Source organism: Anabrus simplex, chromosome 9, assembly GCF_040414725.1.
Source record: "Anabrus simplex isolate iqAnaSimp1 chromosome 9, ASM4041472v1, whole genome shotgun sequence".
Classification (NCBI taxonomy): domain Eukaryota; kingdom Metazoa; phylum Arthropoda; class Insecta; order Orthoptera; family Tettigoniidae; genus Anabrus; species Anabrus simplex.
In genome coordinates, this window is record NC_090273.1 from 46460114 (window position 1) to 46486009 (window position 25896).

The 25896-nt window shown below is 38.8% G+C and overlaps 1 protein-coding gene across 1 annotated transcript in view; it reads right to left on the reverse strand.

Annotated features, from left to right (window-relative positions):
• The window catches only part of kl-2 (dynein heavy chain 2, axonemal kl-2), a 638176-nt gene that overhangs the window by 546502 nt on the left and 65778 nt on the right, over positions 1-25896 (reverse strand). The window contains exons 8-11 of the mRNA XM_068229141.1: positions 18597-18814; positions 14099-14256; positions 8147-8289; positions 4551-4693 (exon numbers count right to left, since the gene is read on the reverse strand). Of these exons, the coding sequence (XP_068085242.1) occupies positions 4551-4693; positions 8147-8289; positions 14099-14256; positions 18597-18814 (662 nt within the window). The remainder of the gene's footprint in view (positions 1-4550; positions 4694-8146; positions 8290-14098; positions 14257-18596; positions 18815-25896) is intronic.

Genomic DNA, 25896 nt, shown 5'->3' on the forward strand with positions numbered 1-25896 from the left:
AGTTACACCTTCACCTTCCGAAAGACGCGTTCTTTCATGATGCGGAAAAATTTTGAATTTAAATTACTCTGTAAAATACTATTTTTTTTCAAAATGTAAAGGCAGTTTCAAATTAAAAGTCTGAATTTCAGTGACGGGACCGATACTGCTCTTTGAATTATGAATGATCCATATTCCAAATTAAACGATTTAAATAACATGCAAACGGTACCTCATGTTTCCAGGAACGAGAGCTGCTTCGAATTAGGTGAGATTTTGAATTATCGAGGTTCTACTGTATATGAACGGTGAAAGTCATTCAGTCAGATGATTCAAATAATGTTTGCAATGAAATATATCACATTATTTGTCCTCTTGTTAATGACAAAATAATCTAGTTGTTAATAATTATCAACACCTAAGAATGAAAAGCCTGTAATTATTATTATTATTGTTGCATCGATGCTTTCATGGCTCGTACTTACAGACATGATATGGGCTTTTGGGCTTATGCCGTGTCAAGAAAATAAGGTAAAATTCTTTAAAAATTCTCGACTGTCCACGAGAAAGGCTTCTTAAACAATGAGCTTTGAAATTTAGACATGATAACAGAAGTGGAAATGGTACGTTCATTCGTCACCAGATGGCTGCCCGGACGCGGTACAGCGCTAGCGTTCGAAGCGGAAGCTGACGGAACTATCAGAATCAGTCGAAGAGGGTCACATAACATGTGTACATAACATATGACATTGACAGGTGTATGACACTGACGCAAGCCTGGAATGAAACATCTGGCGGTGAGGAATGTACGAATTTGGAAAACACCAAGATGAAATAACAATAGTGAAGGGACAGGGAAGGGAACTACCTACGTAAATCCTTTATGGCTAGCAACCAGATATTACTTCATTTGATAGTCAGTGTCCTTGTTGAAATTGTTAGGATTTCTACATATTTCCACAGCTTCCCATATAATCCTGGACGTGTAGTGTCTAGTGTGGGTAGGAGCTCGAGCATCTTGGAACATGACATCATGACCCGATGATAGAGAGTGCTCACCTATTGCTGATTTGTCTGGCTGGTTGAGACGAATATTACATTCATGTTCCTTGATACGGGTACCAATGGACCAACATGTTTGGCCGATTATATTTTACCGCAAGTACAGGGAATTTTCTATACCCCAGGATGTAAAAGTGGGGACAATGTTATATGTTATGTCACCCTCTTAGACTGATTCTGATGGTTCCATCAGCTTCCGCTTCGAACGCTAGCACTGTACCGCGTCCGGGGGGGGGGGCATCTGGTGACAAATGAATGTACCATTTCCACTTCTGTTATAATGTCTAAATTTCAAAGCTCATTGTTTAACCCTTTGGATGCCGACCCATAATAGGGCATCATATGCATAGAATGCCAAGCATGTTTCAATGGATTTTCCATTACTGTATAAAATTTGTTATTTACGTCTCATTTTAAAAGATATGGAGGTAAAATTGGATATGTGAGCTTGATATACTCCAAGGAATATAAACATGTGAATTACATTTCAAAAAACAAAATTTTGTGGAATATTGTGCACAAAAAAATATTATTTTTTATTTAAAGAAAGGGAAAATATAATTTGAAATTAATTAGCACATTTTACACTAAATGCAAAGTGACAAAGTGAAGATATTTCATCTTAACTCTTATCGGGGATGATATATACCAATTTATATTGTTAATGTAGGTCTATTTTCCAATTTATAAACTAATTTCCAAAAACATTGAACATGTGGAGAGAAAGACACCAACAGTGTAACCTGTCAACGATTGGATATTTTATGAATTTTGGGAGATTAATAGTAATCATTTGAGAGAACTGTGTCTAATAGCAGTATTTGTTACTACAGAACAGTTCAGAAGATCAGAATAACATACAAAATCAACTAATAGTGTCAGGAATGAAAGTGTAAAGAACAGATTGAAATATTCTATGAGTGGAGCATCAGGATGAGGTAGGCCTACATTTTTGGTCCTGGGATTTGATAAAAATGGTGGGGATGGACAACATTACTTTCAGGGAATATGCATTCAGTCCAAGATTCACCTAATTCACTGTCACTGACATTTTCATTAGCACTGTTACTATAACTCCTTGACGTTCCACGAAATGTTATAAGCCCATTAGCCAATGGCATGGCTTCATCATCCCTGGTGCGCTATCTGAAGACCCCAAAAACATCATAATCATCACTTTCGCTAAAATTAGAGTCGCTTACATCTTCAAAGCACCCCAAAAGTTCCTCAATTTCTTCTCCTGAATTAGGCCTACGTGAGGACATGCCTTGTTGTGATAAACGTACTATTTACAACTTTAGTACGACCTAAATAAATTGCTAAGTAACTATAAATACAGTAGAAATAATAATAAAGTTAATATATTACGATAAGTAACTCAAATGCATCAATTAGAACGTAAAATTATTGAAAACAAATCACAACACGCGGACATAAACAAAAAAGGAGGCTGCCATATTGGATCATAGACGTCAAGCGCTCACAGATCATACACTCAAAATCGACGAGTAAACTAGCAAAAATGAAGCTATGTCAGTGCCATCTTATGACATAAGAAGAATTACAAACATTCTACCTTCTTTCTACTTGATTTGTGGCGCAATATAGCGCCTTACAGCATAACTACACGACTTATACGAGGGTGCCGATCGAATCGGCATCCTGGCATTTTTCGTACAGAATGTAAGTGCCGATGCATCAGCAGCTTGGCACTGTAAGAGTTAAGAAGTCTTTCTCGTGGAGAGTTGAGATTTTTTTTCTGATGATGCACAGCATAGTTCTCTGCGAAACTTAAAGAATTTCACCTCATTTTCTTGACACGGCATAAGCCTATATCATGTCTTTTACTATTATTATTTTTAAATTGAGATATTTGGGCCAAAGGTTTAAAACCTTATATTATTATGAATTATACTGCAGTTAGTAAATCACATAATATATCTAAGAATGTCAAATTTAGTGTGAAATACTTGATGTCCACTGATAATGATTAAACATTTTAGATTTAATTGCCTGTGATAAAGCTTACTTAATTATTTAATAAAAAAAAAACAATTAATGAATGATCAAGTTGTCAAATTATCTGCTGTAGACATCCAAATTAAATAATAAATAAAATATCAAATTATTTAGGCTTTTCATACAATGTGAGTTCCATTAAACTCCAAAAATGTATTGGAATATAATGAAAAATCCCGTAACGTTTAACCACAAAAGTATGAAAATCTCATATGTCCAGTAAAAGGTGTATTAAGTAAACATTTTGAAAGTTGTAAATACATACATCACAGCTGTGGCATCTGAGAAGAAACATCAAGAAACATACTCAAGGACAACTACTTACTGGCCATCAACCAGTCAGACAGAGACTTTTTGAGGGGAGTACTAAGAGAAATCAAAGAGGAGAAGAAACTGTTAAAAGAAATTGAAAGAGGGAAAATCAAATTTACAGGTCATACAATTAAACACATCATCATCATCACCAATATATTTTGAGGCAAAGTACTAGAGAAGAAAAGAAGAGGCCAGCTTAGGAAATAATATTTGCAAGAGATCAAAGATAAAATAGGATTCAGAAGTTACACAACGATGAAAAGAGTGGTGCAAGATAGAGACGAATGGTTGTATTGGCAAGGCACTGCCTTTAGAAAATTAATGAAGCAGCCCTCATAGGTTCACACGAAGATGCCCTTGTGGAAATATGGATCCAAGGATCCAATCATCCCTCTCTCAGAAAAAATGGCATCAGGTCACAGCTTGCCATATGGAATTCAAAAATCGTTGAACAGGCTACAAGACTAACCTGAAGAAGTGGAACATGCTCTACAACAACAATGAGCACTGTGACTGTAGTACCTTACAAGAGCCAGATCACCTGCAGGTCTACCTGTTGATGAAGGATAAATGTTCAAAAGATGACCTTATGGCTGCAAATACTAAAGGAATGCTGCAAAGCAGAGCAAAGCAAAGCAAAGTCACCTCCGTACAGGCCATGAAGGCCTTTGGAGGAGTGGAAGGTAAAGGCTTCCACCATTGTTAAACTCGGCACGTGATGGGGTAGAGTGGTTAGCTTTACGCCCGGCCGCCTTTGCCCCCAAGAATTAACCTGGTACTCATTTTTGGTGTAGGCTGAGTGAACCTCAGAGCCATATGCACCTCCGGAAGTGGAAATCTTGTTTCTTAAATTTTACGACTTCCTGAAGGGGATTCGAACCCACGTCCTTCCGGGCGAACCCAGCATGCCTCTACCACCTCGGCCAGGCAGCCCCTAAAAGAATGCTGCACATTGGCAAAATATTATTTGATTCGGATATGGAAATTAATGCATACATGTTAGATGTTATGGAACATAATTATCAGAAAATACATCAAGGGGGACTTTGTAATCTAAAGAAAAACAGTTTTTTTTGACTCTCCTCTAAAATTAATTATGTCAGACATATAATGTTTTCAGTTCTTAGGTGTCGATATGACAAAATAACATAGACAATATTAATAAATTTATGCACCTGTGCTCTTCCAGTAGAATCTTCAAATCTAATAAAGTATAACACTGGTCAAGCGGTGGAACTAATCTGCTCTCACAAATCTTCTCACACAGACGAGATATCTCCAAGTTTGCATCCTTGAACTCGTCTATAAATTCTTGCAGCTATAGTCAACAAAGTAAAAAATGTAATGAGAATAATGGAACCAGTTATTTCTTTTTCATACAAGGCAATGATTCTGGAAGGAATTCTTCTTAAAACTGTAAATATAGCTCACATTCAAATTATTCCATTTTGAACAATACAATTAGAAAATTTGACAGAATCTCAGAATCAATGTTATTCTTTCATTAATCATAATTACAATAGTGTTTCTAATATCAGTATTTTACTATTTAATTAAAAGATCCTCAACAGCTCCACCATCAGCTGTCATGGATGGCCTAGGCATCATTGAAGAGGCGTACTACAGAAATAAGGAATAAGGTAGTCTCCCATTGCTTAGGAACATGAATATGAACTCATAATAGGACAACACAAAGACAGCAGAGTGTGGGAGGAAGAAGCAATAGAAAAAGAGACATGGACAAATATGAAAACACAAAAAAACAAGGACAATCTCCACATCTTCATACAGATGGGATCTCTTATCAATCATGGTCTTTCTACAACCATTTATTCTCAGCCCCCAACAAGCTTTCAGTTTCATCAGTAGCACTCACTGAGGGGCCATCCTGACTTCTTTGGTGTTGAGGTGAAAAGTGCAGGGGAAAAAAGAAAAGCTAGGTAAACAGTCCCAGGCTTTGTTTTACAACTGTATTTCTAATTACTGTACTTTCTTTAAAAAAAAACTAATCACAAGGAAGAAAATATCCAGGAAGATAAAGTTATAAGTTAACTCTTGGAAAAAAAAAAAAAAAGGCTTTAGTAAACATTTTACTTTACAGTGAACTGCTATTTTTTATTTACAATAATGGTAATGAATAAGGGGGTAACAGCGACACAGATAGGTCTTATAGTGAAGATTGGATAGGAAAGGGCCAGGAATGGGAAGGAAGTGACAATGGCCTTAATTAAGGTACAGCCCCAGCATTTGCCTGGTGTAAAAATGGGAAACCACCAAAAAAAATCTTCAGGACTGCCGAGAGTCCTGTTAGGGGAATGGTTTGCCAGGGAGGCTCTTGAGAGAACAGGAGATTTCAAAATTGGAGGAAGTGTAATAGCTAGGGCTCGGAAGTTGAGGAAAAGTCCTTTTTCTTGAGTGTCAGAAGATGAGGCCCAGCATTATAATTTGTTCATTTTGGTCACTGAAGGTCATAAAATGGTGGGTTTTATTTGTCCTTTTTAAACTTTTTTGGCAGTTTTGGCTTATAGGTCCTTTTTAGCCTTTTTCTGCAACTTCATCTTCTTTAGACTATATTGGCACTGTCCATTCTCTTTTTGAATCATCATTAGTTCACCCACTACCTCTTAATATTTTCTGTAGTAAGAAAGAAAATGAAATGAAATTGAAATGAAAAGAAACAAAATGAAAAAATGAAACTAATGCTTGAAAAAATCGTGAGAATCAAATTATGTGCAAGATAAGTGAAATACTGAAAGAAGAAAATGTTGATGCGAGTGTTTGTGAAGAGGAAGATTTGACTTTTTTCAAGTATGAACCCTTAACGTCTATTGATGTGGAGAGAAGATCTTCAATGTTTTGCAATGTGCTGTCTGAAAACCAATGATCCTTTACACCTATGAACCTGGAGATCACTATTGTGATATACTGCAAAGCCAAATGAGGTAATTTCAATTTCTGGTAACCCTAATGTGGTTAAGCCAAATATGATTCCAGTTATTCTCATTTCTATTTCTTTCTCCAGGATGTCCATTGTGGGTTTCCTCTATTCATTCTAGGTTTAAAAAAAATGTTTTATTCCAAATTCTGCAAGTACTTTTCTTAAGAAACACGGAGTTCCTTTTTTTATATTGTTAATCTAAAAATATGTAATGTCTAAAAGAAGTATTTCACTCATATTTTTGCATTGTATTTTGCATACACCAGAATTTTGCACTTTAAAATGTCATAATCCTTCATTAAATATGTAATTAAAACAAAAATTATAATGAATTTGGATCAAATTTTTACACCCTTTTTGTCAATTTTAGGTCCTTTTCTTAAAATATTTTGAGGTCTTTCTTTAGGCAATTTATAGGTCTTCAACTTCTGAGCCCTAGTAATAGCAATGGTACAAAATATGAAGACGAGTTAGTAATGCTGATGAAGAAAGAGAGGAGCTACAAAAGAGGATGGACAAGTTACTGGAAACCGGTAGGCTAGAGAGCACAGAATGGAAAAGGGCCAAAGGAAGACAAGGGCCACGAAGGACATGAAAATGAAATATTCCCTAGGCCTCACAACCTAATACCGTCAGGGTCTGAAAAGAACAAGAGTTGACCAATGTAGGCCGGATAGGATAGATGAAAGTAAAGAGCCTGATACAAGTAAGTGAAAGCAATGCCAGAACTCAGCTGAGTGCACCGTGTTCCCAAGTTAAGGGCCCCCGCAGCCCCCTGTTGGCAAGGGATACCATGGGTATTATTCAACCACCCGCACCCACAGGGGGAAACAACCGGAGAACATTGCAGTTAGAACTAACAACTGGAAAATACAGAGCACTTCAAGTTACTTGAGAAGCATAATCACGATGGATGATCAATGAACAAAGGATAACTATGGCCAAGGCAGCTTTCATGAAGACAATACTTTCCACTAGCAAGTTGGACTTGGAGATGAAGAACTGACTAGGGGACTCTCAGTAAAAAGGACTAGAAATACCTGGAGAGTCCCAGTCTAGGAAGCCAAGAATAACGGCCGAGGAGATTTGTCGTGCTGACCAGACGACACCTCATAATCTCCAGACCTTCTGGCTGAGCAGCGGTCGCTTGGTAGGCCATAGCCCTTCAGGGCTGTTGCGCCATGAGGTTTTTTTTTTTACCTGGAGAGTTCTGAAATGTGATGTTGGAGAATAATAGAGAAGAGCAAGTGGACAGAATGAATGAGCAAAGATGACATCCTTAGGACAGTCTAGGAGCAAAGAACCATTCTGTGGAAGATTTTACAAAGAAAATGCAAATGTATGGGGTATGGAATGCAAATGAATGGATTACTGAATGATGATATTGAAGGCCAGGTTGAAGGGAGGAGAGAAATAAGAAGAACGAGAATGCAACAACAAGATTATCTCAAGAAAGTAAGGAAGATGGTGTATCAGCAGTTATAACAAGAAGCTGTGCCTAGGACAAACTCGCAAATTCTCTTTGGACAAGGGACCTACTGTTGGGGACAACACTTATTGTGTAATGTTCCCCCACCAGAAACTTTTTTATTTGCACACAATTTTATTTTAAATAACACTGTATAATTCTTATTCATGGCTCTTCTAACTTATTTTTTTAAATTAAAGGAAAATGGTTAAATATGAAATTAACAGGTATTTATCAAAATCATTTGTTGTGAACATCCTGTACCATAAAAGTTTGATGTTTATCCTAATAATGTGTACCAAGTTGATGATTAGGTTAAAGCTTTGTCAACTCTACAATTTCTAGGGAATGCATTAATCAGTTACCTCTGTAGTGTGTGCAAGGCAATCATTAATGAAAATATCAGATGCCTCAGAATTCCACCTTAACTTTGAGAGCCCTGGTGCTAATTTCTTGCTACATATCACAAGCAGCTCCTTGAAAAGTGCACGCTCATCTTCTGACAAGGCTGTAAAGAAAAATTTGAACATTTATTTTGAACACTGATATGCCATTTAATACAATAATTATTTACGGAATAGATGTAAACCTCAAAAGACAAAATATCTGTTGTGTCATGGGCATCCTGACAGTGATTATCATGAAACTGTACTCTTAATGGCAGCAGTAGCGGCAATTAGAGGGAGGGGGAGGGGGTGTGGGCAGTCGCCCACCTGAAACTAGGAAGTACAAAACAAGCAATGTATAAAAACCCTGATGTCTTATCACCTACTTCCTTCCTTTAATTTCTTCAATTGTTAAGAACACACTTAGCGGAAATACGCACAAAATATCATTCGTTGCGGCTAACCGAGTCATACAGCGCCACAGCATGTAGTGAAGATTCACGCAGCAGTACGTAGAATGTGCTGTAAGGAAGTGTAACAGGGGTATTTTTGAGAAGGCTATGGGCACTGTGGTACGATTCACCCACTTGCCGTGTGTCAGTTACTTTGTTAGTGTGTAGTCAAATACTAAATCATTTTGATTGTACAAATATGGTGTACTTATATTTAACACATGTGTAATTATTGTTCCTTTGGCAAAAGTTTTATTGTACAGTACTGAATCAAAATCTCAAAAAACAATTATTACTGTACTAGTTGGTAAATTGTCCACCTTTACTTCTCTGTCAAAATTCACTCAGAGAGCATCAAATACCATTTTATAGCCAACTTTTTCAATGTTGATGTTTAACCCCCTCACCCTGCCATATTCTCCAGACCAGGGTACTTTTTGTTGTTTACAAATTGTTGCACCCCCAAACCTCTAATTCTCAATTGTTGCCACTGACGGTCAGGTCCTGTAAAGCCATCTTAAAAATGCTTTCCATATGTTAGGCAGTCTAACCAGCTATCATATCTGATTGAAGAAAAAGTGTCAGGATAGCACATCCTTAACAGAAGAAAAAAAACAATCTTCAAACTACATGTGAAATTTGTTTTGGCAAAGAACAGGATTTTTCTTTGAGTGAGCTTTAATGTAAGGATGATGACAATGACAACAACCTACATCAAGTGAGGCATATTCCAAAGAGATGCACTGAGTGCCCTGTGATTCTGTTTAGCTTTAAAACCTTTTTTGTAGGTATAATATATTCAACAGCGCTGTACATGGATGACCTGAAGCTGTACGCCAACACAGACAAAGACCTCAAAGAGCACAACTGCGGTACACAGAGAAGTTTTCAACATCCATTTGGATGAATTTTGGGTTGGACAAATGCCGCATAAACATTCAGGCCACATATGCTAGCCATGAATTCATCAGAGTTGAGACAAACTGAAACCATGGAGAAAGGAGAATGTCAAAAGTATCTGGAGGATACCTACAAACACAGAATGGGTAGCATAAGAGGTGCAAAGAAGACCTCCAGTCTATCTTTGTTAGTCGCATCAAGAAAGTCCTGTTGACACAACTCTCAGCAAGAAACAAGGTGAAAGCAATCAGCACCTATGCCATACCAGTGCTTACCTACTCCTTTGGAATTCTGAAGTGGACTGATACTGAACTTGACAAATGAACAGCAAAGTCTGTGTTCTAGGCACAAGGCACCGGCACTGCATCCATCATCCAAAGAGCTTTACTGAAAGATTTTACCAGCCAAGAAGGACAGGTGGAAGAGGGGTGATTGCCAATACCAACCTACACCATAAACAAATTAGTGCACTGAGGAATTATTTCCATGAATGAAGTGGAAAGAATATGCTGCATGATTCACTATCATCACACATCACATTCCTCAAACTAGCAGCCCAAGAGTTGTAGTCAGACAGCAGAATTGGCTATGAAACTGCAAAACAGCAAAGGTGGAAAAGTAAACTATGATGAAACAAATTTCATTTTCATTTTCAATCCGGATCAAGTCGAGGTCATAGTCGAGTGTGGTGTCAAACATGCAGAAAGGATAATAGACATGTCCAAATACAGTGTTACTGAAATGGCTGCATGTGCTGCAGATGGAACAGTGTTCTCATAGTACACTGTGTCCAAGTATTTGTATCCTACAAGGACTTAAGAAGGTATAACAGGAGCTGGATACAAACAAAATTACAGTGGATGGTTCGATCGTGCCATTTTTGAGGACATCCAGCCTTCATGAAACAGCCAGATATTGACTTTGATGCATCATGTAAATGGTAGCAAGTACTGCAATTAGGAAACATTTTCAGTAAAACTGAAGGATTCATACTGGCCGCACAAGATCAACCAAAACATATCATTACCAAGAACTGCCTAATAACCTGTCGGCCCCACGGTGTAGGGGTAGCGTGCCTGCCTCTCACCCGGAGGCCCCGGGTTCGATTCCTGGCTAGGTCAGGGATTTTTACCTGGACCTGAGGGCTGGTTCGAGGTCCACTCAGCCTACGTGATTAGAATTGAGGAGCTATCTGATGGTGATATAGTGGCCCCGGTCTAGAAAGCCAAGAATAATGGCCGAGAAGATTCATCGTGCTGACCACACGACACCTCGTAATCTGCAGGCCTTTGTGTTGAACAGCGGTTGCTTGGTAGGCCAAGGCCCTTCAACTTTTTTTCAATACCCATGCAACACGTAATAAATACTGAAGACATGATGTATAATGGCGTATGGCTTTTAGTGCCGGGAGTATCCGAGGACAAGTTCAGCTCGCCATATGCAGGTCTTTTGATTTGACACCCGTAGGCGACCTGCGCATATGCCTGAAAGGTAGCATGCAGTGACGGGTGCAAGAGAAGGTAGCACACACTTCCGAGAATGTGAAAAGAAGTCCATGAAATTAAGCGTGAAGTACAGAAAACCAAAACATAGGAGAATTAACTTCATGAGCTTCCTCAGAAATTACAGTAACTTGAAGTGTACATCTACATGTGTTACTTCGGTATCTCAGGCTTAATTCAATCAAATTGTTTATACAAAATTGTTCTTTTTCATTGTTGGACACCTAAAGGAGTTTGTTCCACCACAACATTTTATCATAAACTAGTAGATTAGTCATAAAAGTGACTGGAATTTAAAATAAGTCTGTGTTTTTAAGGAACTGAAGTGCTATGTTTTTTGTGCTGTGAATGTAAGTTAATAGAAGCATTGTCTGTACATGAATTTATAAAGATATATCTGTCACAATCAGAGGGTTGTAAAGAACAATATGAGACCTGTTCAAAAAATAACAGAACTTTGAAAATACTTCTTTAGGGAGCTTAACTGTAGCCTAGTTAGCTTTGACTCCTTCAAAGTACCCCCCATCTCTATTAATACAATGCTCCCAAAGTTGTTTCCACTTATAAAAGCAGTCTTGGTAGGCAATTTGGCAGATCCCATGCAGCTCTGCCTACAATTTCAGTGTGATTTCTTTAATTGACCAAAACTGTCCTCCTTTAATGGCAAAATTCAGTTTGAGGAATAGAAGAAAGTCAGCTGGGGCTAGTTTAAGTGAGTAGGGTAATGCGGAAGAACATGCAAACTGCATGCTATAAATTGACAAGAGTGTCCACCTTTTCAATACAATATATCAAGTAAATGATATTACATAAGTCTAGCGACTAGTTTCAGACACTTAGTGGCCATCTTCAGCCAAATAAAAATTAAACAGATTATGTGATAACTAAAACATATGTATACCATACAAAGAAAATGTTTTCTTTGGTCTTGGTGAATCATCATAAACTATGTTTGTAATTTGATAAGTCCCCATAAACAGTTGCATTAGTTTGAAATAGAAGCAACTGTCAATAGACTGCTTGTAATATTCAGACACCTAAATAGTTTCAAACCATCATCATCATCATCATCATTATCATCACCATTGTACAGTTCCAGTTTCCCAGGTACTATTAATGAGCCTCTTCCACATCAACCTTGATCATGTCCATACGTTGGGTTTTAGGTCTTCCTGCAGGTCTTTTCCCCTCTGTCTTTCCAAATTTATTCTAGCTGTTCTTGTCGGCTCCATCCTCATCACATCCCCATACCACCGTAGTCTGGATGTGCCGATTCTGTCTGATAGGGATGTCTTTATTCTGGCTTTTTTCCTCACCTCCTTATTTCTTAACTTGTCCATCTTGGTCTTCTGGATGGTGGATCTAAGAAATTTCATCTCTGATGCTTGCAGCCCTGATCAAGCTTGGTATGAAATATTGGTAAGAAATAGCTGTTAAACATCATCAATTTGGCCAGTTTTGGAATCATGTCATCCCATAAAAGTGTTCTTACTTGTTGGTAGAATTCGGATCCCTTTTGCACTCTGTTTGTAATTTCTTTTCTGACCTAATTATCACTGGAGATTACACTTCCAAGGCAAGGAAAACTATCCACACACTCTAGCTGGTGGTCTCCTAGTTTTACACTTGCTGGATACCCTTCTCTGTTGGCTGCCATCACCACTGTCTTGGTCTTGCAGGTTATATTCCTGGAACTGAGATTTCCATACGTTGAGTCTGGTCTGTACTTCCTCTTCTGTTTCACCCCAAATCATGATATCATCAGCAAAGGCCAATGTATTCAATTCATCTAAGTTTTCCTTGACATTCTTCATTATAATGTACATAACAGTGATGAACACTAGTGGGGACAACTTGCTGAACTCCACTCTTGGTCTCAAACCATGATGATCGACATTCCCCAATTTGTACACAGCTAGTACATATAGTCTTTATACAACATCTGAATTTTCCTTACCAGTCCTTCAGGCATATTTCTTTTCCTCAGGCACTCTCTTATAACACTATCATAGGCCTTTTCTATATCCAGGAATACAATGACCAAGTCCTTCCCTTTCTCCCAATACTTTTCCATCAGCAAGCGGGTGCTAAAAATTAGATCCATTGTTGATCTGTTACTTCTGAACCCATATTGCTCCTCCTCTAACTGTGGTTCAATGATGGTTCTCAATCTCTTTTCTATGATCTTCTCTAGAATTATTAGACCATGAGACAGCAGTGTTATTCCTCTATAGTTAGTGGGTTTCCGCCTGCTGCCTTTCTTAAACAGGGGAATTATAAGGCCCTTGCACCAATCTGCAGGAATTTTGTTGTCTGTCCATACGGCATTTAGTACTCTGTGCAGCCATTGTATACCCTGGATGCCTGCTGCCTTTAACATTTCTGCATTCACTTCTTCTGAAGATTTTCCTTTAGGCATAGATTTTAAGGCTGTCTCAGTTTCTGACAAGGTGATGGGAGGTTCCTCATTGTAGGCTTGGATTTTCAGTTCTGTATTTTGTTCTTGAACTGGTCTATTTAGTAGGTGGTCAAAATGGTTCTTCAGGACTTCTGTCATGTCACTTTCTGTACTAACCAGATTTCCATTTTCATCTTCAAGTGCCTTTATGGTATTCACTGGCTTCCTTTTATCTCTGATAACACTATACAGTAGTTTCTTACTGCTACTGTCTTCCTTCAGTTTCTGAGTGAATATATTCCATGTCGTGGTCTTTTCTTCTGTAACTGTTCTTTTAATGTCCAGTTTCTTGTTTCGGCATAATTGTTCATGGTTTCCGATCTTTGTCTCATCTCTAGTAAGATCTGATTTATTTTTCTCCCAATCCTTTTCTTTCAGCAAGAGATTCCTTTCCCTGACTGCTGCTCTCATTCTTTCAGTCCACCAAGGTGTTTCCTTCTCCAAACCATACTAAACACATTTGCAAACTAACAGATTACTTAGGAAGATTACCATTATTCAGCACCACTTACCAGAAACCACTAAGACTTCACATTAGGGTAGTATTTTCAAAGTTACATATATTGTTTTTTAACTGGCCTCATATGATTATAAAACTAAAGTTACAAGGAATACTTACAACTGACAATATTATTGTAGTCCTGAATGACTGCAACAACATTATTGTATGTAGCACGCAATGTGTGCTGTTTCTTGTACAGTTTTATAACACTTTTGGGAAGGGATTTCTTCAACAGTCTCCAGTACTTGGCCTCCCTGTTCACTCGGAGTAATCCTCTGCAAAACAGAATATGTTAATGAGAGAAAAATAAAGGTTACAAAAGATATCATTAATTAGATATCATAACTCTTGCTTAAGAGACCTTCCAAAATTATTGGTTATGAAATGGCCCAGAAACAAAAAATGAGATTTTGATACTAGCAAGACCACGGAAACCTTAAGACACATGGTGATGCGTTTGTTCTTCATGTGCACCTATTTTGCCTCGTGGTTATCATAATTCAATCAGCGAACTGATGGACCATATTCCGCCATTCTTCTCGATCCACTCACAGAGAATAAAGGACAATTTACCGTGTTGATCCATCATGTATCATCATCATCATCATGGTCAAAGGTCCCTTGGTGATGTTCAAATCATATTTGAAGATCCCTTTATTGGTGTACTTTCCCAATGGCGGAAAATAATTGGAGGTAACTTATGATAAGCTAGTGCCAGCATTCTCTTGGCACTTTGGACAGTGCATGTTTCATATAATGAAGTATGAAGAAAACCTAATTAGCTAACAAATGGTACAACAAAAATTTGATCATCGTAGCGGGAATAGAAAATGTATTAAGGGGATATATTAACATGTATTTATTAGGATTGGGACCAGGACTTGAGAAAATCATTGTGTTAAATGAGAAAACTTGGTAATCAAGTATGTGATCACGAGATTCCACTGCAGATAGAAAGTTACAGAAATATTCTGTGTTATTTTTTTAAACTCAATTTTTTCTGATTTACTACCACATATTAAACAAATAAAAATTAGTACAACAGCCAGTCAACTGTTTCAAGAGTCCTTATGATAATTTTGACCTTATCACAAATGTTCAAAAAACCAAGGTGCTTGCAAAACATGAACTGGGTACAACCCTCCCAGATTTGATTTCAACATTTCCATTACAAATACAACACTGGAACGGGTAGATCACATTTCATACTATGGAAGTACCTTGCACAAGAGTTGTATCTGTAAACAAGAAGTGGAGAAGAGAATTGGTGCTTCCTACTCAGCAACTGGGTGATTAACACACTGTGTCTTGATGAATAAAGATCAAGCAGTATATACCCAACTCATGCAAGTATTGGAAAGGAACAACTAAGTGCCAGATCTAGTCATTTATAGAGAGGTGGTGATGTTGATTATCACTTTAAGAGGAAGTACAACTAGCCAATCATCCTCTATACACCACTATCACAGAGAAAAATGGAAGGGGCCCAACACTTCAAAAAATGAAGGTATCAGTCAAAGGAATACAAGGGGAATGAAGGGCATGAAGATGAAAGACTCCCTAGGCCTTGCAACCTAATACCGCCGAGGTTGATAAAAAACAAGGGATGACCAAAGGAGGTCAGACAGGATAGATGAAAAGTGAGGAGCCTGGCACAAGTAAGTGTAAGTAATGCCTGGCCTCAGCTAACAGCCCTGTGGTCACCAACCCATGCTCCCAACTTGAGAGCCCTTGGGGCCACTCTTGGTTGCCTCCTATAACAGGCAGGGGATACTGTGGGTGTTATTCCACTGCCCCCACATACAGAAGACATTTATAGAGAGATAGCAACACGAAAAGGAACACATAATAGGAAGAATACAGTGAGTTTCTCTCATCGGTTGGCCGGCAGGCACACCCAGCTTATCTGCCTCCCATTGACTCAACACTCCTCACTCCGCAGCATAGCAACAAAGACGGCACATTGCTCACCTTATCCGTGCATGACACGATAAGAATGAAGAAACTTAGTAATTAAGAATTAAGAAAATAAGCTCGTACTTTATGACAGGAGATGTTGGAAATGTTCTCCTCCAGCATCCACACATTTCTGACGTCTTCTTAGGAAACTCCGATTCACACGCATAAGTTCGTCTTCCATAATTGAGACTATTTCAATTTTAACATTTTCATAGTCCTCCATGCTGAGCTCTTCAAAATCCTGGCTTCTTGTCCAAGTCATCTTAAGGATTTTGTAGGCGTATATTCTAATCTTTCTGCAATTTCATTTACTTTTTCCTTGTTAAGTACAAATTTTTAACACTTCACTTCTTATAATACCAATATAATGGTCCGTTATTGGACATTATAAATTTTCCAGCTAACTCATTCTTGGTTGCCTGTGTTTTGCCCTCGTGTGCTAAGTTAGGCTCGTCAGTTGGGACTTAACACACCACCCAAGACGCAAGGCTAGTGCATACTGTGGAAGCCACCGCATAGGCTATTTGAAGCCACCAGCAGTGCCAATGCACTATGAGAGCTATGTCTCATTTCCAAAAATAGATGCCTGCCTGGCCATCAAATGATGTGGATGTTGATTCCCATAGGGAACCTAAAATATTTGTCCTGAATGAGTAAATTTATAATACCAATATAATGGTCGTTATTGGACATTATAAATTTTCCAGCTAACTCATTCTTGGTTGCCTGCTGTCGAGGGCAAAATACATGTATGGTAATGCCTACAGAAAAGGAATGTACCAAAATCATTAATTAATAAGATAAAAAAGTTGTATCATGAGAGTAAAAGCAGTATACAAGTGAGGAGTGGTGACTCTGAAACATTTTATACAATAAAAGGTTTCAAGCAAGGAAGTGCACTGTCACCATTATTGTTTATTATATTGATGGATGAAATCATAAAACGTGTAAAACAGAGTATCAGTAGTGATGAAGTGAATGCTTTTGTATTTGCAGATCATGTGGTAATTTGGGGAAAGGGAGAAAAGGAAGTACAAAGGAAACTGGACATTTGGAATGAAAATCTGAAGGAGTTTGTTATGGTAATTAGTAACAAAGAAACTGTAGTCATGCACTGTGGAGAAGAGAAAAAGAGAACGGTTAGAGAATGTAGAACAGTTTACATATCTGGGTAGCATTATTAATGGAAGTAATGAAATCAACCATGAACAGACTAAGTACAGGTACAACATTTTATCATCAAGTCAGAGAGCTTTTACGGGATAACAAAGTACCCAAGAGAATGAAATTAACATTATATACAGTATTTCATACCAATTGTAACATACGGACTAGAAACACTGGTAACTAATAAGAGACAAGATAGTAAGATCCAAGCAGTAGAAATGAAATTTTTAAGAACATTGGTTAAAAAGACAAGAAGAGATAAATGCCAAAATATTAAAATCAGAGAGGAGCTAAATATAGAACCGTTAGTACAGAACATACAGAAAGCAAAACTGAGATGGATCAGATATGTAAAAAGAATGGGAAATGAATGGGTAGCAAGAAGGGAATTGGAAAGAGAAGTTAAGGGAAAGAGACTAGTTGGAAGACTGAGAAGAAGGTGGATGGATCAGATTTGGAAAGACATTAGAGAAGTTGGGTTGGATGTGGGAGAACTAATGGAGCAGGAAGAGTGGAAGGACAGAAAGGAGTGGAGAAGGCTTGTAAACCACACCTGGATGACTGGAGTGGGACATTGATGATGATGATGATGATGGTGATGATGATGATGATGATCAAGCATTGCCTACAAGTTGGGTTACGGTATACAAACCATCGCCAGTTCACATGCAGGCACCATCAAATGCTATTAGATATGTTTGTTTTTTATTTTGCTTTACGTCGCACCAACACAGATAGGTCTTATGGTGACGATGGGACGGGAAAGGCCTAGGAATGGTAAGGAAGCGGCCGTGGCCTTAATTAAGGAACAGCCCCATTATTTGCCTGGTGTAAAAATGGGAAACCACGGAAAACCATTTTCAGGGCTCCCGACAGTGGGATTCGAACCCACTATCTCTCGGATGCGAGCTCACAGCTGCGCGCTCCTAACCGCACGACCAACTCGCCCGGTAGAAATATTCTTTAAGGTACAGGGAAGGAGTAGAGGTGCGAAAATACTGGTTTATTTTTTATTTTTAGAATTACCTGACATACACAACACTGAACAGTACACTGTATATGACGAAGAGAGCATTTGGCAACCATGTTTGTTTACTATTGCTAAAGTCTTCGCGTGCGTGAGTGGACTGGACACAGCCTATGGCTACACTGCCATCTAAATAATAGATCTTTGATTGACTGTCAAATAGTATCTGGATTTTACAGAGCTCTGTGAGCCATGATTGTCATCATCACCACCACTACTATCATCATTGGATCAACTCCCAGAAACTAACAAACTTTATCCTGAGCATTCCGTAGACATTAAAGGTTTCTTTTAGAGAAGTTTATACTCCACAGTTTAAAAATGCACAAAATAAACAGAAATAATTTAAATGAAATTGGCTGGTTAGAAAGATGTCATGAAACATGTAAATCACTGCAGTTTTCAAGGCACACCAAATGTAAATATATAGCTTAGAGTTGATTGATTCCTGCTGATACAGACCTATCCATGTTGCACTCCAACCATCCTGGGCGTGAGGCACTGACACACAGAAGGGGTCGTGACAGACGTTTGGCAACATCCAGGTTTGTAGCCCAATCAGCCCACTTTTTGAATATTTCATCGATACGATTATTGGCATACTGGATGAAATTTTCATATCGTGTATTAACTTCTGTAGCATAATCACAGGCTGGCAGCCACTCAGCTTTATTCAACAACTGGAAAAGAGAAGACATTTATGTGAGCGGTTTCCAGTTGTCCAGGAGCTGATTACAAGCCTTTGCCACCTCCTTCTGTGCAAGAATATATATTGATTATGAATCTCCTTCCAGTTCAGCCCTCTCTCCTCCAGATCCCTCCTCATTTGATCTATCCAACCTCATCCAAGAGCTCCCAAGAAATATTATTTTGCTTTCCTTCCCTCCTCCATCCTTTCAATGTGACCATACCATCTTAGGCATGACCTCTGGATAATCTGAGCCACACGTATATTAACTCTTGGGCTCCTTTCACACTACACAGTTTCGACCGTACGGCAAAAAATAACGTAAGGCGACATTCCTTTAGTGGCGTGAAGAAGAGCTTTAGACCTTTCACATTATACGGCACGGCAACAGTACGGCTGCAGTGCCGTGTAGCAGCCGTGTCTTGCCACTGGAATGGACAGCTGCCGTTGACTCAGTGGCACACACAGCTAAATGCGTGCTTTCACACTGTACGGTTTTTTAATCATACGGCAGCTCTCGAGCAGCTGTAGAGGAGATAACGTGAGGTTATCTAGACACAACTTATACACATTAGTATCATAGTGTTTTATTGTTTTACTTTGTTGTTAAAATGTACAGTGCATTGCTTTGTAGGAATCGTTGGTTTTGTGAAATGGCTGATGAACATTCTGAAATTCTTATTACTCTGGTCCATACTGGGACATAACTCTAGACATTTATACAGTAGTGGCGATTGGGTATTGGACGTGTGTGTTCGGGGAGGGGGCGAAATGTACAAAGAACAAAACGTACCCGGGTTTGTGGTGTATAGCGTGGGGGGGGGGAAAGGTATATATACCAAAACTTTTTTAAAAGCTCAAAGTGGTAGGCTAATTTCGACAGAGAGGTAAAGGTTGTCAGACTACCAACTTAAGTGCGGTAATAGTTTTTTTAATATATTGATTCAATACCATACAATAAAACTTTCGTCAAAGGAACAATTTTACATATGTACTAAAATTAAAGAGAAGTACGGTGTGATAATACAATTAAAATTCGTTTAATATTTGACTACACACTACGAAACTAACACACTAAAGAGATTGCCAGATAGACGAATGAGCATGGCAAGTGAGTGAATCATACCTCAGTGTCCATGACCTTGGTAATAAAATATACCCCTGCCACCTTTCCTCACAGGACATGCAAAGTCTCCACTGCTTGGTATGGAGCTATACAAATCGGTTAGCCGCGACAAACTACATTTTGAGCGTATTCCCATTAATAATTTTATTGATGATTAAAGAAAATAAAAGAAAGATTTATCTGATAAGACAACAGGGCTTGTACAAATTGCTTTTTTTAAAAATGAAAATAAGTCCTAGTTTCAGCCACCTAAAATGGAATAATAGAGTAATGTTTTCTCCACAAAGTGGGACGGGGGCGACCGCACCCCCTCCCCCTCCTAATCACTGCTACTGCATTTATAAAGATTGGAATGCAACAAGAAATACCTGGCGTGAAGTTTACTTAGAAATGAAACCAGATTTTGATCTAATTTAAAACAAAGAAAAAATGTGTTTGGTAACACATGTATTTTCAGTATATATTGCACCCGCCCCCTCCCTATATGGCACCGGCATGGAATCTACAGGGTCGCACACGGGTCAAGAAGTATGAAATAAATAGGCGCTGAACTAAAGTCAACTTAAAGGCGTACGAGGGAGGAGAAGCGGGGCATATATAACTAAAAATGAGTACACATTCGAATTAAAATATTTAACTCACAAACCGGTTTATTGAACCTTAATGATGATGGGAAATGACGCACTAAATAACACTACTGAATTACATTAAAATTTACAAATGTTTGTTGTAGTTTGTTTGGTGAACATCTGTCCGTTATACGTGATAGAAACGAGTACGTTTATCGCGAAGCGATGTATCGTGACATATAGCGAATGGTAATTTTATCATAACACTGAGGCTATATTATCGCTAACACATAAAACTAACATGCGTCCGACAACACATCTGAGCAATCCCTATTCTAATAAAGACCTAGATTTCCCAATGAAATGACGTAAAAATAAAATACACACATATGATACAACACCTGGGTTCGAACCGACCCTCGCTATTCTGGACATCGCCAAGCTGATGGACAGAACCACCACTGACCTTATGTACAACCACACATGACATACAAAACACATAAATGGTACATGATATGCAAGAAAAATACGTAAAAGGCACTTGATCTTTCTTCTGACGCTGTAGGCCTCCAATGCCTACGTTGAGCATCGAACTGACAACCTCTTGTAATGAAGGCAGGGTCCTGTAATCCCTATCTAATTATATTCGCACAATTAACAACGATTCATTGGCAAACATTACCATTATCGGCCGGGTCGCTTGTTAATTATTACACTGCTCTGCCGTGTTAGGTAAATCATATCATTTCGCCGTTCAGAGAAGCCCACTTCTCTTTAACAGCAATGTCGCTCCTTCCTCAGCTTACGGAACGCCCACACAAAAAGAAAGAACACAACTGGGCCAAGGCCAGACGGCGGTTCACCACCCCAAGGGTCAACACCCATCTACAGGCGTAACATTTCCTTTCAAAAGGAGACAGTAACACTCCACTCGGAAGTACATCTACAATAACTTGCGGTCTTGAAAGATTCGCGCAAATCACATTTACCCAACAGTATCACGTCATTCTCACATCGCGACTCCAGTATTACAATGGTAATCTTTGCCCGATTGTTATTATTATTATTATTATTATTATTATTATTATTATTATTATTCCTGCCGTCCTACATGGCTTACCCGCTACATTACTTATACATGGTCATCGTGCAGAATCTATTCAGCAATTACAACACAATTAAGCACTCGCGCGGCAATTAACATCTGATTACTGACTGCTAATTAATCGATGGTCGGCACATGGCTACTTTATCGTCACACGGCAATACATTCATTAATTAATTAATATTCACATGAATTGATGTTTGACACACGTATTATGATCACTTCCTGGTAAATTTAATCACATAATCAATTTAATCTTATCACTCCCTAACTAAGTATTTCAAAGGGTGGAGTTTTTGTGGCTGTCAGTACGGCCGCTGGGCCTCATAGCTACGTGCCTTACGTACTGTAGTACTTACCGTTTTACATACCATACACTTATCAAATTAATGAATACTCTAATAACTACTCTCACTGCACTCCCCTAACTAATTACTCCTAGTCTTCTGACGCAAATAAACAAACAGAATCTCCCAAGAAAGAAATAATTGAATGAATCTCTATCCCATGCAAAGCTAGAGTATTATATTCCCTAAATTATTTACAATCAATTACTCAGACCTGTCGTTGGTTTCCTAAACTAAGAATTAATAACTACGCGCCCATTCCGGCGCTCTATTTCAATAGGACTACATCTTTAATCTCTTATAGCGTCAGTTTACAATAAATATTCCCATCCCTTCTATGCATGCCAGATATTAGAACTTTGTACTCATCTCTATCACATGATGACGCCTTCGTCAACTCAGGAGGTCCATCCTGAGCTTACTCCTCCTCCATGGGCACCATGGTGATTACTTCATTTTCCATTCCATCTTGGAGTTGAAGATCCATTGTTCGATGCTGGTGGAGCCGCTGGCAGCTAATCCTGTACACACACAACGTCACTGTTTAATTCACACTTCGATTAACAGCGTTCACTGTGAACGTCCGGTCACGATCTCGTAAGCTATTACGTAGTCCGCGGTTCAGTACCGAATCTTGTCTATCTCTCGGCTTTCCTATTCAGTCTGCTGCTACGTCAGATTATTATACTATCGTAATGATAATAATATTACTTTACACATCACGGTTTTCTAAAAAGTTAACACCGCCGTCACAGAGATCAAAACTATACACTGTTTATGCGAACTGTATTATTTCACTTAAAATAGGAGTTAACTTCACTTGAACAAAGAACTAACGAGGGCTTAACCAAGCATAGCTTCGCCGTCGATAAGCCGATAACCCCGAATGACGCTTGTCCCTTCCTGCAGTAGTTTTTACAAGGGAGCGATACCCCTTCCACTAATTTGCATAGCGCCTATTACCGGCGTACTCGAGGTATGATAGTACGGTTAATCGGTGACCAGTATTTAGTTGATGCGATTGAGACATACCCACCCAATTATCCTTCGGTGAATCTCTTTAAATTAATTAAAATCTGTTCTGCTTCCACCTCCTTGCGTGGTGAATTCCCTTTCTCGAGGAGGTGTCGTGAGAATAAACAGATGGCCCAGTACTTTTCCACGCAGAAACCACACAGTATTCTTTCTTCTTCTGAAAGTTATCACGGAAGAGGACATTAAACACTCTAAATAAATGTCCCAGTGACACTTATCCCTTTTAAATCGGGAGATGACCCCCTAATTCGAGTTTCATTAATTTTCTAGATCGTAGGTAATTAAGTTGGCCAGTCCGAGTCCAAGATGGCTCCTATATTTCGTTTCGAAAAAGTTAGTTTCCCCTCATTCTGTGAGTCTTGAGGAGGGATGTCTTCTCTCGAGTGATGTCACAGGGAATCCCCATTCATAACCCCTCCCGGGTCTAAGTTGGCTTGGCTTCACCTGCGAGCCCCCGCCACACAAAGGACAATACTGCGCAATAAGTTGCAGACAAAGAAATCTCGTAAAATAATTTTTAAAAGACACAATTTATCTATCTCAATGATATGAATATTAATTAGTTTCGGTATGACCTCTATTAATGACATGAATATTGATCATTTTCAGCATTCTTTCCCTTAAATAGCATTGCGTGCGTAATTACAGAGACCAATGTCAACCAAAGGTCCTTGGATTATGCCCCTGTTGGGTATATGTATAGTGTATATTGTTACATAATACAGATTCACAAATATATACTTATGATACAGTTTCACAGTTTAATGTTCAGCCACAAGCTACTAATATTAAGAAATCATCCTATTATTAAAATGACTCTCTTGTATGATGAGCACCAAGACATGCACTGTCCTTCCCATGGCAAAAAAACTGTTGCAATGTGAAAGCAACATCTCCATGGCAAAGAGCCGTACGTTTTTTTTTGCCGTACGGTCGAAACCATGTAGTGTGAAAGGAGCCTTACCATGCCAAGATACTGATGCATCGGCACTTACATTCTATACGAAAAATGCCAGGATGCAGATTCGATCGGCACCCTCTTATAAGTCGTGTGGTTATGCAGTAAGGCGCTAAATTGCACCACAAATCAAGTAGAAAGAAGGTAGAATGTTTGTAATTCCTTCTTATGTCATTAGATGGCTCTGAAATAGCTTCATTTTTGTTAGTTTACTCCTCAATTGTGAGTTTTTGATCTGTGAGCGCTTGACATCATTCTATGATCCAATATGGCAGCCTCCTTGTTTGTTTACACTGAAGAAAATGGAAATTTCAACAATTGCTGCAATTGAACACGCAGAACGAGTGTTCGGTTGTGATTCAATGATTACACTTTCAGGTCCCTCTGACCGCAAGTTTGGACAACAATCAATACAGGATGTGCCCAGCACGAGCTGCAATACATTGAGGAATTCATCGAGGCATGGAGTCAATAAGGCCCTGAATCGCTTTCTGAGGAATTGTGGCCCATGCTTGCTGCACTGCACGGGTCAGTTGTTCCAGAGTTGTGGGTGGCTGAGAACGGTTGGCCAGTAGTCGAGCCATCATGTCCCACACATGCTCAATAGGACTGAGGTCCAGGGATCTGGCGGGCCATTCTAAGGTTGTGATGTCGTGGAGAGCTTCTCTGGAGATGCCGTGCAGTGTGAACCCGGGCATTGTCCTGCTGAAACATCCCATTAGCAATGTTCGCCAACATAGGGACAACCACTGTGTTACAAGTGAACTATGTAATGCGAGTGGAATGTATTTTTTGAAGACTTTGTTTGTAAAATATATGATGTTTTATTTTTATTAACCTAACCTGTACTGTATAATGTTGTAACATAGGCATTTGTAAATAGTAGAATTCTGTCTATAGTTCCTGGAAAGATCCAGAAAGTTACATAACTTTTGTACAGGGTGTGTTACTTTGTTGGTATGTGTTCTAGAAAGTGAGTTCTGTCTAATCTGGAAAAATACGACTTTCGCGATCATGCGTATTCTAGAATGTTAGTCAAAGTTCGCGATCGAAAGTAAGGTTGTGATTGGTGAGTCTAGGTGGCGATAGGGAACACGTACACGCTGATTGGCTGCCTCCAAGGCCAGTAATTCCTTTATATAGTGAGCAAGGCAGTGTTCAAATTAATTCTGTATCCTGAATTTGGTCGGTCTTGGTCTATCTGCCTGCAAGCAGCCTAGCTAGTTGACGTCACCCGGTTTCTGGGATGGCACACTCCTCGGGTAAGAATTCTTGAATTCCTTCCTGCTAAAATTTCGGTAATGTTCCGATGTGCTTTTCATACAGGAGTCTGCCCTAACCTCCCCTAGATTCACCAAATTAGTTACTTATGACGCCTTAGTTTTTCAGCTGGACTTACCTGTTCGTTTCCGAGGCATTCCCATTTCTTGTTTCACTAAAATATGTATATTGTAGTTTAATATTATTTCCCTTGGGGTTTGCCTCTGGTAGTTCTGTATCACTTGAGGTACGCTAGATTTTGGGATAACCTGTAAATTGCATTGTACTACTGCATTGGTAACTAGATGTATAGTTGTTTTGAAATTTGAATTTACACTGCTACAAAATAAGCTATGGATACCACTGAACTTATAGCTCGCAACTTGGAATGTATTTGTAAGATTATTTTGTAAATAATATTTTTCAGATCTAAGGATCACGGGGATTTATTTCAGAATCCGCTATCTAAGCCATGTCCATGCCTTTGATAGGTTCCCAGCCCTTCCATCTTCCCGTTTTGGTCGTTCACTAGTTGGCCCTACTGAAAGTTACGTACTTGTTTTGTTGCAGATCCGCATAATGCTAGCTACTGTTTTTCCGAGTGTGTAGTGTTTTCTTATATTGTGTATTGTACTCTTACCTTCCCTTTTTAACGGTGTTTGTGCCTTGTTTAG